Here is a 15400-nt window from a genome sequence, read left to right on the forward strand (position 1 = left end):
GAGAAATAATGGACAACAGAAGAAAACTTTTGAGCATACCAATCTAATTATAGCACACGCCTGCTTGACCACGACCCCTCCGTATACAAAACTGAAAGACGAGAAAACTGAGATCTTTCTTCTCGGCTCAACATGCCCACCCTCTGAAATGGGAGATGGAGCCGTCTTATTGGACAGTAGGGGGTTGACTTGAAGACCCATCCAGAAAAGCTCGAAAACCAGTCCAGACATCCTCTGATCAGCTTATTCAAGCAACACTGTGCATTTACAGCCCATTTTCTGCACGTACACAATGTTTTTACAGAGAGGTTAATGACAAGCCAGATGCCACCTCTTTGTTTGAGTACAGTACCCTTCCTAGCCTAGTAATTAGGTCGCACAAAATCACCAAGTTCTTTCGCCTGAGAGAGGCAGTATCTTGTCATGACCCTCATTTGACTGAAACTTTCAGAGACAGAACTGGAGAAGTTCTGCCCGAGCGAGTCCCGACTAAACGCTAGAGCAGCCCCTGTCTGTTTTTGACATTTATCAGCGTTCTTGCTGCGGAGCAGACGCACACACACTTCTTGCGTTGTTGGCAAATCCCACAGCTTTTGGGGAAAGAGCGGAAATATTTGGCCTCACAAAAGCGCCCGAAACCAGTGGTAACGTACAAACGAATCTCTCCTCTCTTTAAGCTCTCACCCTCAGTTATGTGGTAAAACACTTTTTGTACAACACTAATTGTTTTCTTTTTCAATCTGCGGGGTGCATGTCACATTTTTACTGGTTTATAGATTAAAACTTCTCATTGCATGCAGTTTGGAACTTCTTCGCTAAACACTGAGACATTTGCAAATGGAGTGACGACAAATGTCTTCGGAAATAGGTCTGTCTCACCGAAGTACTAGCGTACAGCTGCAGGACTGTAAAAGTGCTTATTGCGTTACCGTACCTGGTTTTCATTACAGCGTTGAGAGAGGGGGACCCCATAGCATGCACGCCCCGCTAGGATGTTTTTACTCACGGCAGTATATTTCAGCCCTCTCGTTCTCTGTCTAAGCTGTAGGTTTTATAGATTCTTTCCATCTGAGCCTGGTCATCCTAAAGAGCTTAATTAAAACGTTTTCCCCCTCGTCTACATTTCTGGGTTGTTTTTTTTTGCTTCATCTCACCGCAGTTCTGATTTAATGTTAACCGTATGACTTTGCCTCAGGGTCGGATTGACGCTTGTAGACGCCCCAAGCACTCATATCAGCATTGCTCAGCTGTTGATTTTATTCTCGTTTCCCATTACTGCAAGTCAGGGTAACCGGTGTCGTCATCTTTTCCTTGTCTGGCTTGGCTTTTTCTGCAAGATATTTAAACTTTGTGATGCAAGTAACAGATCTGTACAAAAATATAGATTCTTCAGCATGTAAACTAGAAATCTTTAAAACAGGAGGCATGATGCTCTGATATATTTTCAAATAAAATACAGTGGAATGGTAACAATCTCTTTGCTGTGTTTAAAACTTCAAACCTGAATTGCGAACAAATTACTCGTTTTAGTCTTGTGAACTGACAAAAAAAAAAAACAATTCACTGAAATAATCAGATTTGAACTAATAATTTCTTACCATCAGTGTTAATTTTGACAGCAAATTTTGATTTAGTTTTAGTCAGTCTTTTGACTAAAATGCCATTTAGTTTTAGTCATATTTTAGTCATCTGAATTGTTTTTAGTTTTAGTCTAGTTTTAGTCGACTAAATATCATAAGATTTTAGTCGACTAAATCTACAGTAAATTTAGTCGGCTAAAATCTAATGGGTTAGTTACAGTGCATTTATTAAGCATTTCTCTAAAATGTCCAAACTCATTATATAGGTTTGATATTAAGGTTTTTATCATGATAGACACCGATTTAACTGTGGTGACACACAACATGCCTTTATGTTAAAATTAAATAAAACCACTTCTCATAAAGAACAAGAACATGGTCTTCTTTTTAATGAAATACCAATGGTTATATAGGCTAATTATGCATTCTTTATAGCAACTTGTTTACCATATTCTTCATTCTTTCAAGCAGACATATTTATTTCTATAAATAAATTTAGATTAATCTTTAGTGCTACTAAAGTTTTTCAGTCAAGAGCAGTGCGTGATTTTCTGTCTTTCATTTGTTGCTTGATTAACATCAATGACTCGGACAATAGCAACTAAATTAGGCTGCTGTCCCTTTAAAACCGAATGCACAGCTGCAATGTACTGATACACGTTCTCCATACTGTTTACGTTCACTTAAGACATAATCAACAGTGTTTACGTGAATACTTGTCAAAACAGACAATTCGACATCATTTTGTGTGTAATTATCCGTTCATGCGACGTGAGAGAGTACTTGTTGTGTGCTGTGAGATGCGCTTTCTGTGCATAGCCTATGCTTCAGTGTCTGCACTCAGAAGACCGGACCGAATTGAGTTCTCTCTTGTGTCGTCAGATTTATCCATATGTCTGCTCTTCTCTTACTCCCACATATTGACATTTTTGAACGTTTTATGCGACGTGCAGCAACCAAGTGTGTTAGCTTATGTCCCGCCGGTTCATATGTAGTACGGTATCTAACATTCGAACCATGCAGCAGATTCGTTCTGAATTAATCTCTTCCCAAATTGTCCCTCCCTAATATTTGTTTCGTCTCGTTTTTATTCGTTGACGAAAATGTCAATAGATTTACGTCATAGTTTTTGTCATTCAAAAGGAGTTTTAGTTCGTTATCGTCTCGTTGTCATCGGTGAAAAAAATGTCGTTGACGAAAATTATTCGTCAACTAAATTAACACTGCTTACCATGTGAAAACAATGTAGAGTTTCCATTAAATTTAAACTTAAATTTAAACTAATAACCAATAATTTAAATTTAAATTCTGTCATTACATTTACATTTAGTCATTTAGTGAATGTGGCCTTCAGCTCATCTGCATTGTTTGGTCTCTTGTTTCTCATTTTCCTCTTGACAATACCCCATAGATTCTCTATGGGGTTCAGGTCTGGTGAGTTTGCTCGCCAGTCAAGCACACCATCACCATGGTCATTTAACCAATTTTTGGTGCTTTTGGCAGTGTGGGCAGGTGTGTTTTTAGTCGTTTTTTGAAGATGGCTAAGGACTTAATTACTCATTAATTACTTACCCTTGTGTCGTTCCAAACCCGCAAGACCTTTGTTCATCTTTGGAACACAAATTAAGATATTTTTGAAGAAATAGAAGAAAAGAGAAGAAATTGTTGAATGAAGTTGTTATTTTTGTTTTCTTTGCGCACAAAAAATATTCTCGTTGCTTCATAAAATTAAGGTTGAACCACTGATGTCACATGGACTATTTTACCGATGTCCATAATATGTTTCTGGGCCTTGAACATTTCAGTTGCGTTGTTGTCTATGCAGGATCAGAAAGCTCTTGGATTTCATCAAAAATATCTTAATTTGTGTTCCGAAGAGGTTTGGAACGACATGAGGGTGAGTAATTAAGGACAGAATTTTCATTTTTGGGTGAACTATTCCTTTAAATGTAATAATTTGTTTGCAATTCATAAGTTTAAATTAAAAAAAATAATTTAAACTAATAACAATTCCATTACCATTCCCCTAATAATTTAAATGTAACAATTTGTCAGCAATTCATAAGTTTAAATTAAAAAAAATAATTTTAACTAATAACAATTCCATTACCATTCCCCTAATAATTTAAATGTAACAATTTGTCAGCAATTCATAAGTTTAAATTAAAAAAAATAATTTTAACTAATAACAATTCCATTACCATTCCCCTAATAATTTAAATGTAACAATTTGTCAGCAATTCATAAGTTTAAATTAAAAAAAATAATTTTAACTAATAACAATTCCATTACCATTCCCCTAATAATTTAAATGTAACAATTTGTCAGCAATTCATAAGTTTAAATTAAAAAAAATTATTTTAACTAATAACAATTCCATTACCATTCCCCTAATAATTTAAATGTAACAATTTGTCAGCAATTCATAAGTTTAAATTAAAAAAAATTATTTTAACTAATAACAATTCCATTACCATTCCCCTAATAATTTAAATGTAACAATTTGTCTGCAATTCAGAAACTGCTACCAGCTTTAAAGTTTTGAACACAGTGTAAAGAGTTCCTGTTACTATTCTACGAATAATTGAAATTTAAACAAAATAATAACCATTCCACTAATAAACTAATAATTTGTTTTCAATTTGGAAATTGCTACCAGGTTTAAAGTTTTAAGCGCAGCATGAAGAGTTTGTTACTATTCTGATAATAATTAAATTTTAAACTTAAATAACCACTCCAATAGTAATTTAAATTTAAACTAATACTTTGATCACAACTCAGAAATTGCTACCAGGTTTAACGTTTAAAAAAAACAGCGTAAGATTCCATTACCATTCTGCATATTGAAATGTAATGATCCAGGTTAATAACTCAATGATTCAATGAACCAAGAAACATCTCTGACGCATATAGGATTTTAATGATGATTTGAATGTTGCTACATCATCCAAAACCTTTTTCAGCCAAGTCTTGCAAATTATATTTAAGTTCTAAATGACTGATTTTATGAGCTGAATTGTGGCTGCAACAAACTGAACTGACTGAATTGACCATAAACACTATTAATAAAACTGGAAACAACCTAATGAATAGCAATATGTGCACACATATGGCTTTATTGGAATGTTTTAGATCATTTAATATGGCACATTGGAATATCTGAAGTCGATGTGGATCCAAACATTTTTACAAACTTTTCTAAAAAAACTAATTTCCACAAATGAGCTGTAGTTCCCATCACTACAACCTGAGAGTTTGAATGTCATCAAGACCAAGTCTGTTCTTACTAAAAGCTGTGCTATGATTGTTACATTTGAACATAATACTTAAAACCTCCTGCAGTCCTCTAAACACCACCCATCACACACCCAAATAACAGTTTTACTCTTTACTCTTACAGTAAAGGTGTTAAAGGCTACTATTCCATCAAAGCTGTCTGGCTCTCCAGGGTCAAGCTGTTAAAGGCTGGATCACCTGTGATGCCGTAACTTATCATTATGGAAATGTGAACGCTGACAGTATACATTAACAGAGTTATATGAGGAACACGTAGGGCTGAAATGCCTCTGTTTTATCCCACAGGTTTCAGCCATGAGACTAAACCTGATTCTGGCACTGTCATTCCTCGCCTGTATGACCTTCAGCCTCGCAAATGATCAGAGACGTCCCTTGGCACGAGGTAGAAGACGAGATGTTGGACCAAAACGAGCAAGAAAACAGACATCTAATACCGCCTTGCAGCACGGAAGAACAGCAGAAAGCAATGGACAAGATGGATCTATTTTCATTGACTCTTACAAGAATACAAAGGAGCCAGAGCCAAACTACGAAGTGACTGCAGGTCTGTGTTAAGAAAGTTACAGTAGTTTGTCAATTTAGAAACTATTCATAATTTCAATTGGACCATTCTACAAAAAGTTGAATAATGACTAGCTGATGGTATCTTTTACTGTTAAAACAGACTTTTTAAACATAAAAATCAACATAAAAAATCCATTGTGTATATATTGAAATTTAACTGACTTGCCTTAAAGTGCCCTATTGTGGATTTTTGAAAATGACCTTTCATGCACTGTGTAACAGCTCTAAGTGAATGAAAACATCCTGCAAAGTTTTAAATCGGAAAGTGCACCGTGTATAAAGTTATTGTCTCTCAAAAGAAAGAGTCGACTCATTGAAACGAGTCGTTTTTAAAATGAATCCCAAGCCGTTTCATGTTGACGTCAACATGAAACATTAGCATATTGCCCGCCCACTTGTTGGGCTTTTCGCGTTGGTTTCGCATTGAATGAAAATGCAAATTCATTCTTTGCCAATAGGTGCCGCTTTTGGAGCGGTAAAAATAGCTGTTTCCCCGGTAACGCTGTACACAAAGCAGCACTGCGCTCACAAACGCTGCTTTATCAGGCATTACAGGCATGATGAAATGAGAATGAGACCAATACGACCATTCACCGCAGATTAGCGTCACACAAAGGAGGGGTTTGGAAAAATGAATCGTTGCGCGAATCGTTTGGGAGTCGTTGAGCCAGTACGGTAAAAATAAATGCATATTATAAGACAATGAAAGTGTTTTTTGACCTTGCATGCATGTCAACCTGTTGTTGGGGAGTCCCAAAACCTATATAACCTTTATAAAAAAATAAACCTTTCATTACCCATAATAGAGGCACTTTAATATATATTAATAATATAATATATATACATTGAGAGTCTTCAAATTGCCTTATAGCGTAGGATCACATTGGTTAGTTTATATGATATAGTACATGACCATTCTGCCCAAGGTGGTAGCAGTCAGTTCTGAACACTGACCACATGATTATACAACACACTGTAAGTGTCTTTAGCATTAGAGTCAATAACAGATCTAATTCTTAGCCAAAGAAGTGTGAGTGAAAAACAGCACACATGTGGTCAGTAAGAACCCATAAAAACAACAGAAAGAAACACTACTTCCCAGCAGACTAATTTTACTACTGTATTGCTAGCATGTGTACACCATTGACTACTAAGATCTCCCTACATGAGAATGTAGATGTAGAAAAGCTACTACTCTATATGCCAAATGGAAAACAGTGTTGCGATAAACTGATCTACATAGCCATTTTAACAGCCAGATTATCGTACTGGATGACAACATTGCCAGATGGTCATTAACAGGTGTTAGTTTACAAAATCATCTAACAGCCCCGTAAACGCAAAATGCGGCTTAATAATTAATGACAGAGTTTATATTTTTGGGTGAACTATCCCTTTAAGCAAAGCTAATTTTATGTTCCTGAAAGGTTGTATATTGATCACATTTCTACATTTCCTTCTTTTTTTGTATAATTATTCCAGCAAAATCAGAACACTGTGTATTTCGAGGCATCACCATGTACGATAAAACAGTGTGGTCGCCAAAGCCATGCGTGAATTGCCTGTGTTCCAGCGGTGAGGTGGTCTGCGACCGAATACTGTGTCCCGCCTTGCGGTGCCAACTCAAATTTCAACCAATAGGAGAGTGCTGCCCAATTTGCATTGACCCAGGTTTGGAAAAACAATTGAAGTTATACCAAAGCATGGCATTAGAACTGCCAGTATATTTTACATATAAATGATGATGTTTCATTTCTCCTTGTCTTATAAACTCAAAATTGTCACATTCTCAGTTGTCGATGCCCCTGACTTTTCCGGTGATCCTCCTTCTCCCATCGATCTCGGTGATCCCTATACTGAAACATCACAAAGCCAGAGAGATAAGAAAGAAAGACTAAAAAAGGATGAAGAGGAACGCATTCGCAAAAAAGACGCTGAACGCAAGCAGAGGAAGAAGCAGAAGAAAGAAGAAGCTGAGAGACAGAGGAAGATAAAAGAGGCGAAAGAAGCCAGAGAAAAAGAGGAGGAGCTAAGGAGGCTACAAGAGGAGGAAGAGGAGAAAGCAGCGGCGGAAGAGAGGAAAAGAAGGATGGAAGAACAGCGGAAGGTTGAGGAGGACAGGGCTCGCAGGCTGGAGATGGAGCAAAGAGAGATGATGAGAGCTCTGGAAGAAGCAGCCGAACGTGCCCAGGTAGGACTCCGCGGAGACGAGGCCACTGAAGACGAGGACATGGTTTGGTTGAGGGGGGACGTTTACCAAATGCCACCAGTGCCACCAACGAGAGCAGCAAATTCTCCTCCTCTCTTAGCTCTTCAAGAGCCAACCGAACCGGGCGAGGAGAGCCCTGAACCAGGCGAAGAGGAAACAGATATAGTCGAGGAGGAATCTGAGATGGTTACCACATTGCTGCCTCCAGGTTGTTCGATCTCTGACGTCACTGTCACCTGTGAAAACGCTAAACTGATGGGTATACCTCCACTGTCCATCCCTGAGCTCAAATCACTCAGCCTACAGGGTGAGGAAGGCCGCATCCCCGTATAACCCCTTCACAGGTCATAAAGAGATACAGGCGCTGCAATGGAACTTAGATCACTTACCTAAGACACATGCAAGAAATTAAGTCTAAATCAGTGCATACAACAGTATTTACACAGTCCACGTCCATGTATACAGATCCCAGTGAGGCTAATTTTGATAACTTGTCATGCATTATGAAATTACAGGCAATGAAATCAAAACCATCCCTGCTGGAGCATTCAATGGCATTCCCAACTTAGAGTGGATAGACTTGGGGAAAAATAAGATTGTTTCATCTGGAATAGACCCACAAGCACTTAAAGTAAGTTAAAAATACAAGTTTACCACATACTGCAAATAACTAACACATAAACACCCTTTTAGAAACATTGTGACCACCCAAATGATCCAACTGCAATTTTCTTGTTTTTTTTTCGAGCCAAATTTGCAATTGCTCAGATGGCAAAACATTCATGCTTTGCACGTTTTTTTTTTTTAAAATGCCACACATGTGGTGCGATACTGAATGGCTGTGGTGCAAATAATGGTGCAGATACTGTACGTGTTCATGCCAGTTAATTGCATCAGACTTTGTGTGAAAAGATCTTAAAGGCCCCCAAAACATGTGAATAAAATCTTGATGTGATCTGCAAGGCTGCCGAACAAGACTGTAACGAAATCTTGTTGCACTGTTGTTGGAATTCTTAAAAGTCTGCTTAATGTAGACAGATAATAAGAAGTGTAAATAATCTGACTGTCGACATGAAATGGACCCATTCTGAGTGTAAATTTGCTCAATTAGACTGACATGTGCATTGATTTTTTTTTAGGAACATGCAGCATTCTGGCAATTGAGATAATGTACTTTCCCCTGCTGCCGTTTTGTTCAGAAATTCATATGAATTACTTCATGTCTTCCAGCTGAACTTTAGGTGAATTAGAGAAGCAAATGTTTCTTCCATAACGGTTTAAAGCCATGCAAAAACAGTACCATCTGCAAACCTAACAGTGCTGAGCTCCAACAATTTGCTCTGTTCGTAGCCATGTGGCTTTTACAGAAGTCACAAATCCTACTCTAATACACTATACCAACTTGTACCTGACACTTGTAGTCATGCTATTTTTGCACAGACTTTCAAATAAAAAATAAATTCCATGGCATGTGTTCAAGAGAAACAACAGAGGGTATGCTATGCTAGTCTTTTTTATTTTCGCTGGGCTCTAACCAGTAGAAATATGCTCATCATCTGAACAAATGGCAAGTACTGAAAAATATATAATATTTATACAGTACCCAGAATATGTAAATTCATCAGAAAGTTTGGAGTTACGATCAGATATACAATACAGACATAGATTCGGCATATGGATATGTGAAACTAACAAAAGATAAGTATCCAAAGCATTGCCAGAAAGTGGAAAACTTTCACTGAAGGATTCAAAAGCATATTGTATGTGACCTTTATTTTCACACCTAAAGATTAATGACGTGATTTTTATGTAACTTTCTTTTAAGGGTCTTAAATTCCTGTCTCGCCTGTACATGGATGGAAACCTTCTGGAACAAATTCCCTCTGAGCTCCCATCAACACTCCAGGAGCTCAAGATAAATGAGAACAATCTAAAAGAAATTGAGGAAAACAGCTTTGAAGGTAAAACAGTTACGCAAAATTGCTATATATAAAAGGTTAGCATAATTAAAACATCTATAAAATGCTGACATTTAATCAACTAATACTAGCATGAAATGGTCCTTACTTAATGTTGTACTATGAAAGCACAATATTTTCACAAACTGCTTCATAATTCCTGGAAGGTCTCAGCAGTCTGGTTACTTTGGAAATGGAGGGGAACTTGCTCAGCGAAGGTAACGTGAATCCACAGGCCTTTACGCCCCTCAAAGAGCTGACTTACATTCGCCTAGGCAGAAACCATTTCCGTACCATTCCTCAGGGCCTACCTGCATCTCTACTGGTGAGTTTCGAAATGGAGAACTACTTCTGGAGTCAAGGAACATCAAGAAATCTTGTTCATTTAATTGCATACAAGTTTGTGGGCTATACACCAGCACTGGTTTTACAGTACCTGTGGGAAACCAGTGGCACTTAAACAGCAATTATGGCAAACCAACCCCACAACTTTACCACTGAGTAATTTGAAGCTGCTCAAGTCAAATTTAATTGCATTGTCAAGTAACAACGGTTTCTGTTTATTTTATTCAATGAAGCAAACTGTACAATTTACTTCATACTCTCTTTGACATTCAGGAGTTGTACCTCGAAAACAATCTGATTGAAGAAATCTCTGAAACGGCATTCAACCACACCACAAACATCAACGTCGTTGTGCTAAGACATAATAAATTAGACGAGTCAAGTATTGCACCTTTAGCCTGGATTAATCACAGGTGTGTGTTCTCAAAAAGGTTAACAATGAAACCATTGTTTAAGAAAATATTGCTCACTTTTGTTTCATAAAAATTGAAAATTGAAATAGCAGACATTTGGTTCCAATGAATTGTTGGTGGTTAGTAAATATGTTTTTGCACTGAAATATTGCATGTTAAAGTGGTTTAGCACAATAGTCCTTTGGAAGAAATGAAAAGTGGTCAATTTTCTAGAAGTGAAAACCCCTTTCTGGATTTCCCCCCCTTTTTTTAAACACATGAACACTTAGCCTTTTCTCACTGTATCTAAAAGGAACCTGGAATCTGTAGATCTCTCGCACAACAACTTCCACCTGGTTCCATCCTTCCTTCCAAAGTCACTGGTTCACCTGGTGCTGGCTGGGAATCAGATCGAACGCATTCCAGGATACGTGTTCGCACACATGGAGCCTGGCCTGGAGTACCTCTACCTCTCTTACAACAAGCTGGATGGTGATGCTATCGAGCCAGAGTCCTTCTTTGGCATCTTCAACACTATGACCGAACTCTGTCTAGACCATAACCAGCTTACGTCTATTCCTATGGGAATTAATGAGATGACAGCGATACATTTCCTACGACTTAACAACAACAAAATAAGGTACACTGCTTGCCTCTGATTTGGTCATAATTACCTGTGGCACAATGGTCTGTGACCTTTACACAAATTACATAGCTTCAAAGCAACTTCAGACAATTTATCTTGAAATAAGTTTATTTTCCTTCACAAAAGGCAAATAACTTGTTTTAATTTTAAGGTTTATGTTTAATACAAATAAAAAACAACTTCCCAGTGTGGTAAGAACTTAATTCAAGATTAGGGATGTAATCTGACAATCAGTATTGGCCAATAAATGCAATTGTTTGAGCTATCAGACTTTGTCCAGTTATTTAAAAACTGTCAATAAAAAAAGCATCAAAATTCATGCTGTGTGTGAAGAAAAGGTCTCCTGTGGAATTACTTTTAAAACACTGTAATTAATTATTAATTTGAAGGTATAAAAAAGCAGAACCACCAAACTATCAGTGTCAGTATCTGTATCAGCAGATGTCATTCTACATAATCGGTATTGACACAGAAGTTTGTATTGATGCGTCCTAATTTGTGATAAATTTTCTGGGAAAAAAAAACAGAAAAATTTTGAGGTCACGAGTGTTTTTATGTCCAACAGGCACATATCAGAAGATGCCATCTGTGACCCCTTGAATGAGGATGACTCTCATCTAGTCGCCCTTCGCCTCGAGAACAATTTCCTCGACCCCCGGAAAATCCCACCCACGGCTTTCTCCTGCGTCCGCTCCTACTCTAGTGTTGTGTTAAAGCCTCAGAGGATTAAGTAACTGCCAACTTAGAGTGGATAGACTTGGGGAAAAACAAGATCGTGTCATCTGGCATAGACCCACAAGCATTTAAAGTAAGTTAAAATACTAGTTTACCACATACTGCAAATAACGAACACATAAACATCCTTTTGGCAAGAGAAACATTGTGACCACCCAAATGATCCAACTGCAATTTTCTTGTTTTTTTTTCGAGCCAAATTTGCAATTGCTCAGATGGCAAAACATTCATGCTTTGCACGTTTTTTTTTTTTAAAATGCCACACATGTGGTGCGATACTGAATGGCTGTGGTGCAAATAATGGTGCAGATACTGTACGTGTTCATGCCAGTTAATTGCATCAGACTTTGTGTGAAAAGATCTTAAAGGCCCCCAAAACATGTGAATAAAATCTTGATGTGATCTGCAAGGCTGCCGAACAAGACTGTAACGAAATCTTGTTGCACTGTTGTTGGAATTCTTAAAAGTCTGCTTAATGTAGACAGATAATAAGAAGTGTAAATAATCTGACTGTCGACATGAAATGGACCCATTCTGAGTGTAAATTTGCTCAATTAGACTGACATGTGCATTGATTTTTTTTTAGGAACATGCAGCATTCTGGCAATTGAGATAATGTACTTTCCCCTGCTGCCGTTTTGTTCAGAAATTCATATGAATTACTTCATGTCTTCCAGCTGAACTTTAGGTGAATTAGAGAAGCAAATGTTTCTTCCATAACGGTTTAAAGCCATGCAAAAACAGTACCATCTGCAAACCTAACAGTGCTGAGCTCCAACAATTTGCTCTGTTCGTAGCCATGTGGCTTTTACAGAAGTCACAAATCCTACTCTAATACACTATACCAACTTGTACCTGACACTTGTAGTCATGCTATTTTTGCACAGACTTTCAAATAAAAAATAAATTCCATGGCATGTGTTCAAGAGAAACAACAGAGGGTATGCTATGCTAGTCTTTTTTATTTTCGCTGGGCTCTAACCAGTAGAAATATGCTCATCATCTGAACAAATGGCAAGTACTGAAAAATATATAATATTTATACAGTACCCAGAATATGTAAATTCATCAGAAAGTTTGGAGTTACGATCAGATATACAATACAGACATAGATTCGGCATATGGATATGTGAAACTAACAAAAGATAAGTATCCAAAGCATTGCCAGAAAGTGGAAAACTTTCACTGAAGGATTCAAAAGCATATTGTATGTGACCTTTATTTTCACACCTAAAGATTAATGACGTGATTTTTATGTAACTTTCTTTTAAGGGTCTTAAATTCCTGTCTCGCCTGTACATGGATGGAAACCTTCTGGAACAAATTCCCTCTGAGCTCCCATCAACACTCCAGGAGCTCAAGATAAATGAGAACAATCTAAAAGAAATTGAGGAAAACAGCTTTGAAGGTAAAACAGTTACGCAAAATTGCTATATATAAAAGGTTAGCATAATTAAAACATCTATAAAATGCTGACATTTAATCAACTAATACTAGCATGAAATGGTCCTTACTTAATGTTGTACTATGAAAGCACAATATTTTCACAAACTGCTTCATAATTCCTGGAAGGTCTCAGCAGTCTGGTTACTTTGGAAATGGAGGGGAACTTGCTCAGCGAAGGTAACGTGAATCCACAGGCCTTTACGCCCCTCAAAGAGCTGACTTACATTCGCCTAGGCAGAAACCATTTCCGTACCATTCCTCAGGGCCTACCTGCATCTCTACTGGTGAGTTTCGAAATGGAGAACTACTTCTGGAGTCAAGGAACATCAAGAAATCTTGTTCATTTAATTGCATACAAGTTTGTGGGCTATACACCAGCACTGGTTTTACAGTACCTGTGGGAAACCAGTGGCACTTAAACAGCAATTATGGCAAACCAACCCCACAACTTTACCACTGAGTAATTTGAAGCTGCTCAAGTCAAATTTAATTGCATTGTCAAGTAACAACGGTTTCTGTTTATTTTATTCAATGAAGCAAACTGTACAATTTACTTCATACTCTCTTTGACATTCAGGAGTTGTACCTCGAAAACAATCTGATTGAAGAAATCTCTGAAACGGCATTCAACCACACCACAAACATCAACGCCGTTGTGCTAAGACATAATAAATTAGATGAGTCAAGCATTGCACCTTTAGCCTGGATTAATCACAGGTGTGTGTTCTCAAAAAGGTTAACAATGAAACCATTGTTTAAGAAAATATTGCTCACTTTTGTTTCATAAAAATTGAAAATTGAAATAGCAGACATTTGGTTCCAATGAATTGTTGGTGGTTAGTAAATATGTTTTTGCACTGAAATATTGCATGTTAAAGTGGTTTAGCACAATAGTCCTTTGGAAGAAATGAAAAGTGGTCAATTTTCTAGAAGTGAAAACCCCTTTCTGGATTTCCCCCCCTTTTTTTAAACACATGAACACTTAGCCTTTTCTCACTGTATCTAAAAGGAACCTGGAATCTGTAGATCTCTCGCACAACAACTTCCACCTGGTTCCATCCTTCCTTCCAAAGTCACTGGTTCACCTGGTGCTGGCTGGGAATCAGATCGAACGCATTCCAGGATACGTGTTCGCACACATGGAGCCTGGCCTGGAGTACCTCTACCTCTCTTACAACAAGCTGGATGGTGATGCTATCGAGCCAGAGTCCTTCTTTGGCATCTTCAACACTATGACCGAACTCTGTCTAGACCATAACCAGCTTACGTCTATTCCTATGGGAATTAATGAGATGACAGCGATACATTTCCTACGACTTAACAACAACAAAATAAGGTACACTGCTTGCCTCCTGCAAAGAGTAATGAGTTTGTCATAATTTCCTGTGACGCAATGGTCTGTGACTTTGAGTACTCTTAGATTTATATAGCACTTGACACAAATTACATAGCTTCAAAGCAACTTCAGACAATTTATCTTGAAAAAGAAGTTTATTTTCCTTTCCAATTGCAAAATGATTGTTTTAACAGGGTTCAAACAGATACTGACAAATGAAATTCAAGGATTTTTAAGCACTATTTTTTTTTCAAAGGCTAAAATCAGAGATCTCACTTATCAAACAATATTGTTATTATCTTTCAAATTCTAATAAATAAACTAATAAAACAAAATGGTACAATTAAAGTGCAGCACAAGCAAAGCATGCAACGACTGTGGCAACTTTAACATTTAAAAGGATACTATGGCAAAATTATAGTTTCCTTATTCAAATTGACCTGAAGAATGAAAGCTAGGCTATATCATACACTTGGAAAATTATGAGCTATATCACCGCTTATTGACACTAGGGGTGTGACAATAAATTTAGCTCACGAGAGATGAGACAAAACACATATACTTGGTTCACTAGAATGGGACAAATATTTTAATACTCTTTTTAAGAATTTTTCAATTACAAAACATTTGTCTTTTAATCACAAAATGCAAAACAATGCAGTTGTATTTTGAAATGTTTTAACTAATCTAGAGCTTAACTAATGATTAGTTTGCTAATCAAGTAATCTATTGATTATTATGACGAGTAATGCCGAGTTCACTGCACGATTTTCAAACTCGTCGGATCGCTGTTGTTTTCACACTGCGTGACTATCTGGAGTAGCATTCAGTTGCTGCTGTGTTCACATTGCACGATGGATCTGCAACAGGGGGTTTCACACTGCATGACTTC

At 37.3% G+C, this 15400-nt stretch overlaps 2 protein-coding genes across 3 annotated transcripts in view; one reads left to right on the plus strand and one right to left on the minus strand.

Annotated features, from left to right (window-relative positions):
* The window catches only part of LOC107658387 (centromere protein P-like), a 65508-nt gene that overhangs the window by 10282 nt on the left and 39826 nt on the right, over window positions 1-15400 (minus strand). The window lies entirely within an intron of this gene.
* Window positions 243-11725, plus strand: LOC107658384 (extracellular matrix protein 2-like). The gene is made up of 10 exons (XM_016446906.1): window positions 243-644; window positions 5163-5421; window positions 6924-7112; window positions 7235-7957; window positions 8166-8281; window positions 9476-9611; window positions 9776-9933; window positions 10227-10366; window positions 10659-10985; window positions 11557-11725. Exons 2-10 carry the CDS (start codon window positions 5172-5174, stop codon window positions 11723-11725), a joined length of 2208 nt encoding a protein of 735 aa, XP_016302392.1. The 5' UTR covers window positions 243-644; window positions 5163-5171.

This window comes from Sinocyclocheilus anshuiensis, unplaced genomic scaffold (genome assembly GCF_001515605.1).
Source record: "Sinocyclocheilus anshuiensis isolate Anshui unplaced genomic scaffold, SAMN03320099.WGS_v1.1 scaffold795, whole genome shotgun sequence".
In the NCBI taxonomy this organism is placed as follows: Eukaryota; Metazoa; Chordata; class Actinopteri; order Cypriniformes; family Cyprinidae; genus Sinocyclocheilus; species Sinocyclocheilus anshuiensis.

Excerpts from the sequence above, each read along its gene's own strand:
- LOC107658384 (XM_016446906.1), top strand. The coding sequence starts at position 5,172 with ATGAGACTAAACCTGATTCTGGCACTGTCATTCCTCGCCTGTATGACC. Across the intron at positions 5,422-6,923 it reads AAACTACGAAGTGACTGCAG|CAAAATCAGAACACTGTGTA; the intron begins GTCTGTGTTAAG and ends TAATTATTCCAG. Across the intron at positions 10,367-10,658 it reads TTAGCCTGGATTAATCACAG|GAACCTGGAATCTGTAGATC; the intron begins GTGTGTGTTCTC and ends TGTATCTAAAAG.